General features: G+C 33.7%; 1 protein-coding gene across 2 annotated transcripts in view; it reads left to right on the top strand.

Annotated features, from left to right (window-relative positions):
- Hgf (hepatocyte growth factor) overlaps positions 1-12,608 on the top strand; it is a 76,916-nt gene extending 64,308 nt beyond the window's left edge. For both annotated transcript variants that reach the window (XM_008828989.3, XM_008828990.3), the window contains 7 exons: positions 14-52; positions 1,750-1,846; positions 3,747-3,821; positions 5,061-5,207; positions 5,891-5,997; positions 6,152-6,297; positions 8,876-12,608. In XM_008828989.3, the coding sequence (XP_008827211.1) occupies positions 14-52; positions 1,750-1,846; positions 3,747-3,821; positions 5,061-5,207; positions 5,891-5,997; positions 6,152-6,297; positions 8,876-9,052 (788 nt within the window). In that variant the 3' untranslated portion in view covers positions 9,053-12,608. The remainder of the gene's footprint in view (positions 1-13; positions 53-1,749; positions 1,847-3,746; positions 3,822-5,060; positions 5,208-5,890; positions 5,998-6,151; positions 6,298-8,875) is intronic.
- Positions 12,609-13,277: the final 669 nt, after the last annotated feature.

The following is a 13,277-nucleotide window of genomic DNA, read 5'->3' as shown; positions in this document are numbered from 1 at the left end:
TTTATTTTTACAGGTGAAGGTGATACCACCCCTACAATTGTCAATTTGGACCGTAAGTAATCTTCAAGTTGTCAAGTATATTTGACTTTTTTTTGAGTCACAAATGGTTTCATTTTCTTCAAAAACAGGATGTGTTAAAAGTTAATTCAGAAAAGAAAGTTACGAGTAACTCTTTGGGTTATATAAAGTATTTAGCCACTATAATAGCGTCCTTTACAAAGTCAGTTTATTTGCTTTTATTTTATTTTTTTATTATTTTTTATTTTTTTCAATGCATTTCAACAATTAAGCAAAGCAGGAAGAGGAGTGGTAGTTGCTTCACAGATACAACTCTATGTCTGGATTTCTCCCTCTGAGCTTCAGTTGTGTGTGTGTGTGTGTGTGTGTGTGTGTATGTGTGTGTTGTGTGTGTAGAGACAAGTGTTCAGCACGTGCACACATGACCCATGCATATGGAGGAGAAGGCAGAGGACAGTCTCTGATGTTCAAGTGTAGTTCCTCAGAAACTGCTGACCTTGCTTTTTGTTTTTGTTTTTTGAGACAGGGTATTTTTGTACATGTTTATGTGTATGCATGAGTGTCTGTGTGGGTAGTATGTACACTTCAGTGCAGTTGCCAAAAGGAACAGAAGAGGGCATCATATACCTTGGGGCTGGAGTTATATGTGGTAGTCAGCCACCTGATGTGGGTGCTGGCAACCAAACTCTGGTCTTCTGCAAGAGTGGTATGCACTGACCATTTCTGCAGCTCTTACTTGCTTTTATTTTAAAATACACATTTCCTTGTAGCTGTGGAACAGTCGAAGGAATTGCATATAACTTTGGAAAGAACAGTTAAATGTTTTTGATTTGGGGGAGGATGAATACAATGGACCACAAATATATACATCACTTTCCAAAAGACATTAGATTCCTAAAAATAGAAATAAAGAGACCAGGTTTTGGACAGTTCTTAATATTCCTATTCTGTTCTGCCTATAAATATCTTCAAATATCTGTGGTCTGTTAGGGCAACAAATGACACCATCTGAGATGTCCACTTAATCCTTAGAATAAGAATGTTAGAAGCACTTGTTTTTGATTGCTCACATATTTGTTGGTCAGAAAGAAGTTATTCAAATATTTTGTTTTTAAAAACCTACCTGCTATGCCCCAGGCTGAGGAAGCAAGTGGAAATCTAATATAGACTATGGACAGAGGACAAGAAAAAAGATAAGAAACATAGCAGAGGGTCAAGGAAACATTGATTCCCAAGAGTCTGAATTAGGACATTTGCACATAATGATCTGGTTATAGTAATGCCATTAATACATGCATTCCATAAAGATAATGCTGGTAACAGATTTCAAAATAGCGCTACATTGTTGCTGTGCAAATTCAGAATAGCCACAGCTTTGTATTTTCCCCCAACTCTGATTATTTCTTTTAACGTTGAGGTTATTGAAGAAAACGCATTAGCATTGGACTTGAATTTGTTCTTGGTGCTTGGTGAGCAAAGCCATCATCACTATCTCTACAAGCCTGTCTGCCTCAGGTTGATTAGTTTTTTGGTATCACTCAACAACAAAAATGAGAACAGGAAATGCCATGGGGTTGATGTACAACTGTGGTTATACAATATTCTTGTACAAAATGTTGTTTTAATATAGTCTCAGTAGCTACATTTGTCTAGCTGTCATTGAACTTAAGAAAACTAAAGGGCATGGAGCATTGGGAAATGTCTTGACAAAATGTTGTGGTTTGTTTTTAGATCCTGTAATATCTTGTGCCAAAACAAAACAACTGCGAGTTGTAAATGGCATTCCAACACGAACAAATGTAGGATGGATGGTTAGCTTAAAATACAGGTAATTACTAGTCATCACAAATCATATATAGTCTATTTGTAAAAGCATATTTGCCACATAAGATTACATGTGGTCACGAAGACTGTGCCCTCCCAAGGCACTCAGCTGGGGAGGTGAGGGGGACTGATCCTGTCATCCATACTCTATCCCCTGGACTTTACAGCATGTGCCCACATAACCTTTGTGAGTTTTCACGAAGCTGCCATATATTCTGCCATTGACACTGATTCCAGGTGACACTCATTTTGATGAACTAGGGTACAATGACACTAAAGACCTACTTACACCTTAATGTCACTAAGATAGCTGTGGTACATATATTAATTTTCTAGTCTATAATATTATAATTTTATTTTCTAAGATGTTTATACATATTTGCACAAATTATGCATTTGTCTTTTTGTTTGTGACATCACTGAAATGAAAAAATAGCAATTTTAGAATATTTTATTATTAAAATTAATAACCTATTTTAATAGTTGAATGGTTTTGATTTAATAATTATCTCAGATACAGAATCTTTATTATTTCTCAATGATCTTAAGAATTAATTGCATATTCTGGGGCTGGAGAGATGGCTAAGTGGTTAAGACCACTGACTGCTCTTGCAGAGGACCCGGGTTTGATTCCCAGCACCCACATGGCAGCTATGAACCATCCTTAACTCTGGTTCCAGGGGAATCCAAAGCCCTCTTCTGACCTCCGTGGCATTGCAGGACACGGGTGCACTCACATACATGCAGGCAATACACTCATACACACAAAATAAAAATAATAAAATATTTTTAAAAGAACTAATTGCATATTCAAATTATACAATGATAGCAAGTTTAATAATTGTATTATAAAATTAAATATGGAAAATATGAATTAATGTCTGATCTTGCAACTTTTATATCCTGTGTAATTATTCTGCAGGGTCTTTTCAATCCAAGTTCTTAGTAACAACAGCTGTTTGGTTGTTTTTCCAAAGCACATATTGAAGGGAACAGAAGTTAAAACTCAACATATACTGTCATCCTCCTGTGTGGTAAAGCCATAAATAAATACAGTCTTCATCTGAGGCTCTTCTACTGTTACCCTCTGAAGGACCGAGCAGCTGTACTCCTTGGAAATCTGAACTGTAAAGAGTTGTAGTCCTTCCACAGTTCTGCCAAAAAGGAATGAATTTAGAGATTTTTGAAATCAGCAAATAAATGTCCTAGTACTTATTCTTCTCTCCCACTACTGTATGATTTCCTAGATGATTTGTCTTGCAAAGTTATTTTACTTTCACAAATGAAGCATATCATTGACCTTGCACTTGCCAGATTTGTTCAAGCTCAGTTGTATTTTATTGAATCAAAGCTAGAGTGAGGACAATGTAGTTCAGTGTAGAACAATTTCTTAGCATGTGTAAGGCCCTTGCATATCTATGGCACCACTAAAAAGAAAAACCAGTAACTGCTGAGAAAGAAGGGACTAGTGCTAAAGTAAAAAGAATTGCTGCCACCGAATAGCTTTTAGAGTTGCTCAATAAAACCTCTAATTTGCATCTATCATAATCAAATGCTGAGTTTTAAATACTTTTATTCACTCTAATTATCCCACATTTGCAATGTGTAGAGGGACATGTGCATAAAGGTGAGTGTTGGGAGTAAATACTGGTGTGTAATGGCTGTATCTTTATATTATGAACTTGATGCCATATACTTGAAAGAATAGTCACATTATGAAAAATCTTTAATGCTGGAATCACTCTTCAGATAAAAAAGCTTCTGCTCATATTGCTCTAATTAAGCCGATTTCTTCATTTCCTTGCCAGTTCATTTATTTTTGACAAATGAAGCTGTAGGTTGTGCACTAATTGGCAGACACTTTTCTGCACAGATGTTACTTTTTCCTTTTTCTCTTGTCATAGAAATAAACATATCTGTGGAGGATCATTGATAAAGGAAAGTTGGGTTCTTACTGCAAGACAGTGTTTTCCAGCTAGGTAAAGTGTTTTTTAAATCAATATTTGTTTTAGAATTTAGAATATGTATGCCTTCTATTTTTCTGTTAAGCATGGTATGTGCATTTATTTTACAGGGGCTTGCCAGCATGAGTTGAATCCTTTAATTTTGTTTAAAATTTTGAAAAGGTGTGTGTGTGTGTGTGTGTGAGTGTGTGTGTGTGTGTGTGTGTGTGTGTGTGTGTGTGTTTCTGTGTGTGTTTCTTGTGCACCCTACAGCATGGATGTGGGAGTCATAGGACAATTTGAGGAAGTCAGTTCTTTCTACCATGTGGGCCCCAGGGATGGAACTCAGATTATCAGGCTTGGAGGCAAGCACATTTACATGCTAATCCATCTCGTTGGCTGTTCCTTTTAAAAATTAGTTATAAAAAATTGACTTTGGGGCTGGAGAGATGGCTCAGCAGTTAAGAGCACTGGCTGCTCTTTCAGAGGACCCAGGTTCGATTCCAGTACCCACATGGCAACTACAAACCGTCCTTAACTCCACTTCCAGGGGAATCCAAAGCCTTCTTCTGACCTCCATGGAATTGTACGACACAGTTGCACTCACATATATGCAGGGAATACATACTTAGACATAAAATAAAAATAATAAATTTTTTTTTTAAATTTTGAGTTTATGGACTCCTTCTAGTTAGTGCTCGTTCAGCTCACTTTCTGTGATTGGCCTTGACCTTACTTGAGAAAAGTAATTGTTTAAATTAGGTAAAACAAGCAAAAATAATCTGTTCCAACCTTCTGCTCAGAATTTCTGAGAATTACTTTTTCCGGTATCAACAGGCTTCTCTGGATCTTTGTGTATAACCTGGGAATCACTTTCAATGGAAGTTAGCCTATAGGAACACTAAAGAGGCAGGCAACACTCACAGCTTTCCTCCTGTTTCTCCTGTGTCGCTTTCATTTTGTTAAAAATTTCAACATTAGTGATGAAACAAATATATGCACTTCTGAGATATTTTGCAAGTGACTTAGTTTCCAGTGAGTGTAATTAAAAGTATTTTTAAATGAATAGTCCTTTAGAATTCTGCACCTTAAAGCTTTCTCTGCTTCAATACACCTGTAGCATTTCAAATGTCCTTAGCAAATGTGTTGCTCTGTGTCGTATTTTGAATCAAATTTAAGAGCTAGGTGTTTATCTCTCCTTATAAGCTAAAGTGACAGCAGAAATGAATAATATTAAATAATTTAAAATAACTTGCATGCTAATTCTCTGCTTAGAAACAAAGACCTGAAAGATTATGAAGCCTGGCTTGGAATTCATGATGTTCATGGAAAAGGAGAGGAAAAACACAAACAGGTCCTAAACATTTCCCAGCTGGTATACGGACCTGAAGGGTCAGATCTGGTTTTGCTGAAGCTTGTGAAGTAAGTCTGGAGAGGATTTTTAAAAATTATGCTTGATGGAAACAAGAATTGTTGAAACATTTTCTTCAACCATGAGTCTCTTTATCTATCATGTAACTTTCTTATTATCCCATATGTCATATACATGACATGTGCATATGTGTAGATAGAGGTATTCATATAGTTTTAAAATATCAATAGTGGAATTTGGCACAAGTCTTACCAGCTAAAAACTGAAACTAATGAGCTGGAGAGTTGGTTCAGTGATTGAGAGCATTGACTTCTTTTGCAGAGCACACAGGTTTGATTAGCAGCACCAATGTGGTGGCTATGAACTGTCCTTAACTCCAGTTCCAGGGGAATCCAACACCCTCTTCTGATCTCTGCAGCATTGCAAAACAGGGGTGCACTCACATACATGCAGGCAATACACTCATGCTCATAAAAATATATAAAAACCCTGAAATTTACTAAGCAACTATTTGATAGCTTAGAAAAACTAAGATAGTGCTTCTTAGCACAATAAAATTTTTTTATTAAGTTTAGCAAGTAAATGATTATGATCTGTTGCAAGTTTTGTCACTATATATTAGATAGTCTTTTTCTATTGTTTTAATAAGCAAGACTGCATTATTTCTAAATTTCATAAGTTTCTGTTGACTTGAATCCCACAGAGAACTCACCGTTGTATTTTCTCTTCTCAGACCTGCTGTCCTAGATGGTTTTGTCAGTACCATCGATTTACCTAATTATGGCTGCACAATTCCTGAAAAGACTACCTGCAGTGTTTATGGCTGGGGCTACACTGGATGTAAGCTACTTTTTAAGAGATGAGGCAATATCATGCTTACTTTACATATAAGAATCTTCTGTTTTTGTTTTATTTGCCTTTATTCAGTGCTCCTTAACATATATATATATATATGTATATATATATATATTTTTTTTTTTTTGCACAATTCCAGTGATCAACTCGGATGGTTTATTAAGAGTAGCACATCTCTACATCATGGGGAATGAGAAATGCAGTCAGTACCATCAAGGGAAGGTGACTCTGAGTGAGTCTGAATTATGTGCTGGAGCTGAAAAGATTGGATCAGGACCATGTGAGGTAAAAAGGAAGCTCTTTAGTAAAGAGTGATTGAAGGTGGGGAAGGTGGTTTGTTTTCCTGTGTGTTTTTGTTTATTTTTATCAAAAAGAAATACTTATGTACCAACCTGCACTCAGAGAAGGGAACTGCAAAGATGACCCTGTGTAACTTTTGTGCATTTCTTTTAAATGAATAGTGAGTCAGCCCATATTTCATTTAAAACAAACTTGGAAAACATTTGTCTCAAAAGAACAATAAACAAACATAGCCAAAAATCTTAGGGAAGCTGTTCAGATTAGAAGCAGCCAATCAGTTTTCTAATGTTTTTCTAAATTTTTCTGATTTTCCCCAATCTCCCTAAATGAACCTCATTAATAATATTAAGAGGTGCATTTCTGTTTTTAAATTCTTAAGGGTGCTTGGGTTAGACTGTGTGCCTGGGGAAATTCTATTTAAAAAAGTGAAAAGGTCAAAGTTAGTGATTTTAAGAACTTGAATATTTTCATTTGTTAGGCAACTGTTCTTACAACTTGGTATGGTTCCAGTCCTTGTTGTACATGAACAAGCTGTTAAACTATCATTTTAGATATATTTTGAATGTGAAAGACATGTTCTGCAAGCTTCTTCATTGTGATGTTTTGGAATACTCTGTGCACTGAATTTGACAATAGTGAGAGATTTGTTAATAAGTAAGAGAATGCATGTCTTAAGTACAGAATATATACACTATTGTTCTCTGAGGTTTTATTCCTGAAACGAAAATGATTATTGAGTTACAGTGTTTTCATAACTGCTTAAAAATGATTATGTGTTTACAAATAATTTTTTCATATTTGGTTTTTGCCAGAAAATGAGTATTAATACAATATAATGAGGGGATGCAAGGAGAACACACACAATTCTTTGTAAATCCCAAGAGCTCTGTGAGCTGTTTCAAATTAGACAGGCTCATGCAGGTCCTCTAGAGTCAGTCTGCCTCTCCATTACCATCACCAAAGTCTTCACAACTCTTTTCCAGAAATCACCTTCTCTATGTTTCTTTTTGTGTATGTTTTTAGTTTCTTTGATTTTCTCTTGATTTTTTTTGTCTTTTTAAGCCATATCTCCAATTTTTAATCTCTTTGAAAAGACTTCACCTTACATTGATGTCCTGTCATCTCAAGGCATTTATCCTATTGAATACTCACCGGTTCTTAAGTAATCCTGTCAGTTCCCCCATCCTTTCATCTCTCCTTCCCTCCAAGTTTTCCTCCTCACTTCACACTCATCTGGCATTTGGCTGTTTAATAACTAAAATAAATTTGGAGAAAATGCTCCTAAATATTTATATGGTAGTGATAGGATCACATCCACCAAAAGTATCTAAAGACAGTTATTTTGAATAGTTCATATCAGGAATCACTGATGTATTATTTAAACATCAATTTTATTCCTTAATGGGGCCTAATTTATACAAAAATATTAAGATAAATGTTTTCTGTGCTGTTTGACATTTAACTTTAAGTCAATCTTAATTTTCCCACTTAAAAAATAAAGCTTCTCTTTTTTCTATACACAACACAGAGAAAACTTTTGCAGCAATTTTTTTACTATGTCACTTCTAGGGGAAAATAAAGAGAGTTTGGAACTTTTTTATATATAAAGATGTCCAAAGGTAGTCATTGTGTTCTTTTTAAAAATTGTTCAATTTCATTATTTATTTTTATTTTATGCATGTGAGTGTTTTTTCTGCATGCATGTAAGTATATCAAGTACATACAATGCTGTGGAGGTCAGAAGAAGATGGTTGATCTCTTGGAATTGAAGTCATGGATTGTTGTGAGCCACCAAGTGGGTGCTGGGAACTGAACCCAGGTCCTCTCCAAGAGTAGCCAGCGCTTTTAACCACTGAGCTATCTCTCCAGCCCTGTCACTGTATTCTTTAAGGCTTGCATGGCACATAAAAATTATGCAGCACAGTTGCAATAGTTATGTATAACTTTCTATGTAATATGAATATGCATATTCATATATTTAACATGGTTTTCTATTCATATATACAGTATATGTATACATACAAATTAATACATATTCACTTGTCATCTGTCTTGATCTGACGATATAACAATGCTGTCATATAAGATATGAAATCAGACTACCCTCCTTAGCCTTGAAATCAGACTACCCTCCAGAGAGAAGGCATAAAACCTAGCTATATTATTTGCTAATATCAATAGTGAGTGGAGGAATATTTCTTTCCTGAAAAAGCAGTTTCCAAATAATAAATAAAATGATCCTTTCAAGTTTAAGTTTTTTAAATAGTAACTTGGTAAGATCAACTGTTGGGAGAAGGGAGAGTTTTAGAAAGAAGAGAAAATATAATGCAAACTAATCATTAATATCATGTTATTGTAAGGAGATTTCTTTATATCTTGCTATTATCTACATTTTTTACTTTTTCTATATTGAATATATGTTGAATATCAACACCAAAATTAATGTAAAATTGACATTATTGAACTACTATACACTTGAGCTGCAAGAGTGGGTGCAGTTGGAGAATTAATATTGCTTTTTATTTCTGAAATAATACATTGTTGTTCTATCTTTACTCCCTAGGGGGATTATGGTGGTCCACTTATTTGTGAACAACATAAAATGAGAATGGTTCTCGGTGTCATTGTTCCTGGACGTGGATGTGCCATCCCTAATCGTCCTGGTATTTTTGTCCGAGTGGCATATTACGCAAAGTGGATACACAAAGTAATTTTAACATACAAGGTGCAACAGCCATAGCAGAAGTAACCACTCTTGAAACATCTTTCCACATATGATAGTTTTTCATGAGGATTTCAGAGAATTCAAGATTAAAAGGTCACCTAAAACAAATCTAAAACAACTACTTGAGTGTCCTGAGTGTTAAGATGCTCATTAATATATTTGGATGTTTTCTGTTGTTTTGTTTGTCAGTGCTATTTTGTAAATGTTGAAGTGAAGTGAGGTACCAGTAAGTGCAGTAACATTTCTCCTGAAGATACTTGAATGGTTTAAAAAATAAAAAGGTATAAATGCTAGAATATAAAAGATTTAAACAAAATGGTCACTTAATCACTCTATGCTGCTTTTCAGGTTAATCTCATAATGATCAGTAAATCATAAGTTAAACATTATTTTAACCTCACCAAAACAATTTACACATTGTACTCTTAAGTTGTAAGTCTGTGTTAAATTTTATTATGTTTCATGTGTCACATCTTATAGTTCATTCATTTCTACACACTATGTACTCTTCAAACTGGCACACAAATATCCTTTTCCAAAAACATATGTACCCATGACACATGACTGAGTACACAAGTGGTATATAATACAGTCCAAATTGTGGTGTATCTAGTGTAATCTCTAAATATTTTAGAGATATGTATCTATAATTATACTTCAAGAAAAATATAAAATGTCCTAAAGGTCAATGAAAACATTCAGGAAAGTTGCAAGGTAGAAGTGAATATCCTCTGTACATATCTATAGATGACTTCCTCTGGTAATCATTTAAAGTGAGAGCAGAAAACATTGAATTAAATAGTGCCTACCATAGATGTTTATTAATATTTATTATTCTACTTATTTCATGTGCTTTGTAATTCCTAAAAGGAAAAAAATAATATGTGTATTTGTATTATTTCTTCCTTCCAAATTTGGGGCTACTTATTTATGCATGCTATTTGAAGATCTATTTTCCTGAATTGTTTCTTACATTCTCAAACGTGTGTCTTATTGAATACATTTAGTAGTGTCTTTGTCTTTAAAACTATATTTAAATAGGTTAATTTCAAAACTTGTTACTCTGATTGGCTTCTAGCTCATTCTCCTTAAATTGAAAAAATATATATTTAACATAATTTCCATGTCTGTAAAGTTTTATGAATATTCCTTCATTAAATTATACATATTTTGGAGGAAAAATAGTCAAAATACATTCCTCAATCTGGAAATTCTTAGTTGGTTAGTCATGGGAAAAATATGAAAACAAAGTAGAACTAGTTTTCTTAAATTCTTTAGTGAATTATTTTTAAAAGTATGGTTGAATCTTCTAAGTCAGTTATTTTATCAAGATTTCTTCATATTATCTTATTTCTTTCAGCAAAGCTCTTTCCTAAAGTCATGAGGAATATTCATTTAAATTTTATATTCTGCTTACTGACAAGCAAATTATATTTATTATTGTATGTGCCATGACTTGCTAACAGTCATATATTTATCAAGACATGAAATACTGAATAATAAAACAGGTTCTAAATTTTCACAGTCTTCCCATATGAACTAAGAAAATTCAAAGTTTATTATTTGAGTGTTTTGAATACAGGATTCCTATTTTTCAGATTTTGGTCTCTTAAATCATCTTTAGGTCAAAGAGCCAAACAATGCCCTAGGATGTTACCATGTATGCTGTTCAAGATAGAGTAAAGTGGCTTTAAATTTATGGGAGATTTAGTTCATAGAGTATAGGAAAACAAATCCAGAAATTATTACAAAACTGTGATATATATGTACATATATATGTGCACATATATGTTTGTAATAATACAAGCCCCGTCTCAAGAAACAGTGAAGCAGAGAGATCAAACTGGTTGCCTGGCCACATCCTTTTATTCATTACATTTTTCTTTCCCTTCTATAGTACATAATTTTAACAAACACAGAAATTAAAAAATATATATTGTTAAAATACTAAAGTACTTTTCATAGTTTCTTCTTACTGGATTGGCTAAATTTTAGTCACATGTAAATTTTATTGATAAAACTATTGTAACAATTGATACTTCAAAATACTGACATTTTACAATACTTCTTTTAATGTATTTTCCTATAAATATCTGTGGAAAGAAAAATAGGAATTATCTAGATACAAAATACAGCTAAGTTTTCAGATACTTTGGAATCAATGTTTTCTATTTTATTAAAGGGCAAGCACAACATCAATAAATCAGCAACCATGGTGCACAAAGCAACTCTCCCTGAGGGTTCCTTTGCAATAGAGGGAAGTGGTTAGTGTTAACCGTGAGCAGAATCCTTAATGTCTTACTAGCTAGGAGAGGGTAAAGTCATCTGATAAATGATACTGTGTATTGGATGGTTTTCTATGAAAAAGAATTCAAGATAAAAGAAATCAAAAGCTCTGTTCATCTAGAATTATATTTTATTTTGCATCATGGACAAGAGGGCCTTTTAAATTAAGAGCTTCAAGGTTGGTTTTGTTTTGACTGAATAACGGTTATACACTGTTATAATTGTAGACATTTTCTTATGTCTACCAGGAATAGAAATGTAAAACTATTAGTCATAAGCCTCTGCTGTGCAGGGGATGATAATCCTTTTGTATATTTCTTTAATGTTATTATAAAATGCGTAATGACTTTTACCTATTTGCTGTAGGCAGGTCCTCAGTATAAGAGTTTATACCGAGTCAGTCTCTAGTATTAACAGGCTCTTGTTTGCTATCTGAGTGTTTCAAACTATAAGAATGAGAGACACTGGAAGGCAAGAAAAATAACAATAATAGCATGTGATGGCAAAATTGTATTTCACTTATTCCTGTGGATATTTCTTGTTGGTACCAATGGTACTATACAAAGTGAATGTTTCATTCTCTTGAAAAGAGCACTGTCAGGAGTGAAAAATTACCATGAGGCATTTTCTTATTGTTTCTATTTCTTTTTTTTTTTGAAAGAAATGCTAGCATGGTAACTTACAGAACTTGAAATAAAAAGTTTTAATGTGATCTCATGCTAAGAAAAAGCAAACCTTAAATTGAGTTACTGAAGTTCAAAAATAACTACTTCCATTCATTTTAATTTTAGAACCACTTGTTTATATTTATAGAAAGCTCATAAAATATAATGAATTTGAGTACAAAGGCAACATATTTGCCTTTTTTAAATACATAATTTTTAAAAAATTACTGTTCATGATTAAGTCCAAGAAAGAATTTATCTTTCAAAATTTAACTGAATTTAGAACCAAGAATTTACTAATACAAACCAAAAAGCTATTAAAACATCCTGGATCCTTAACTCTTGACAGTGTCACTTTTATGTAGGTTCATTTCCATTTGCACAGAAAGTTTCTGTCTTTAGGAAACTGAAAATGGAATGCTGTGGATATTATGACTGTTGTCTGTGTAAATAAGACAATGATAAGCTGCCTATTGAGTGGTAGAGCTGGATGCTTACTCCAGAAAGGGAACACTGTGGTGATGACTTGTATTATAGTCTGTAGTTAATAAAGTTGTTATTTTTATAACCATGATTACATTCTTATTCTTAATAACAATAAAATATTTTACCTAAAAGTCTCCCTTCTTTTTTATAATTATATGAATAGATATTTTCTATCTGTCCTGTGACTTTAAATGTGGAAACTTCAAAAACAGGGTTTCTTTGCCAAAAATAACATATATTTTGTTGTAAGAAATATATAACTTCAGCCAGCTGTGGTGGCACACGCTTTTAATCCCAGCACTCGGAACGCAGAGGCAGGTGGATCTCTGTGAGTTCAAGGCCAGCCTGTTCTACATAGTGAGTTCCAGGACAGCTGGGGCTACATGGAGACCCCTGTTAAAAGACACAAACAAACAAACAAACAAACAAACAAAAACAGAAAGAACAAAGAAATGTGTAACTTCTTTAAGCTAAGTAAAATTTTTAATTTTTTTAAAGATTTATTTATTTTTACATATATGTGTGTGTGCATGAGTTTATTTATGTGCACCACATGTGTACAGATATACGTGAAGTCCACTAGAGAGTATCAGATCTCCTGGAACTTGAGTTACAGGTGGCTCTGAGCTGCCTAATGTGGGTGGTGGGAACTGAACCCAGATCCTCTGGAAGAGTAGTAAGTTCTCTTAACTACTGAGCCATCACTCTAGACCCTGAAATATCATTTTATTCTAGCTTCTGTCCATGGCATTGTCAGGGATCATCAGAAAGTCATTACTCTCTATGTGTTTTGATTTTTTTCA

Source organism: Nannospalax galili, unplaced genomic scaffold (genome assembly GCF_000622305.1).
Source record: "Nannospalax galili isolate Female #2095 unplaced genomic scaffold, S.galili_v1.0 scaffold973, whole genome shotgun sequence".
NCBI lineage: Eukaryota > Metazoa > Chordata > Mammalia > Rodentia > Spalacidae > Nannospalax > Nannospalax galili.
The sequence above is the reverse complement of the archived record's forward strand: the minus strand, read 5'-3'. Positions and strand labels throughout refer to the sequence as shown.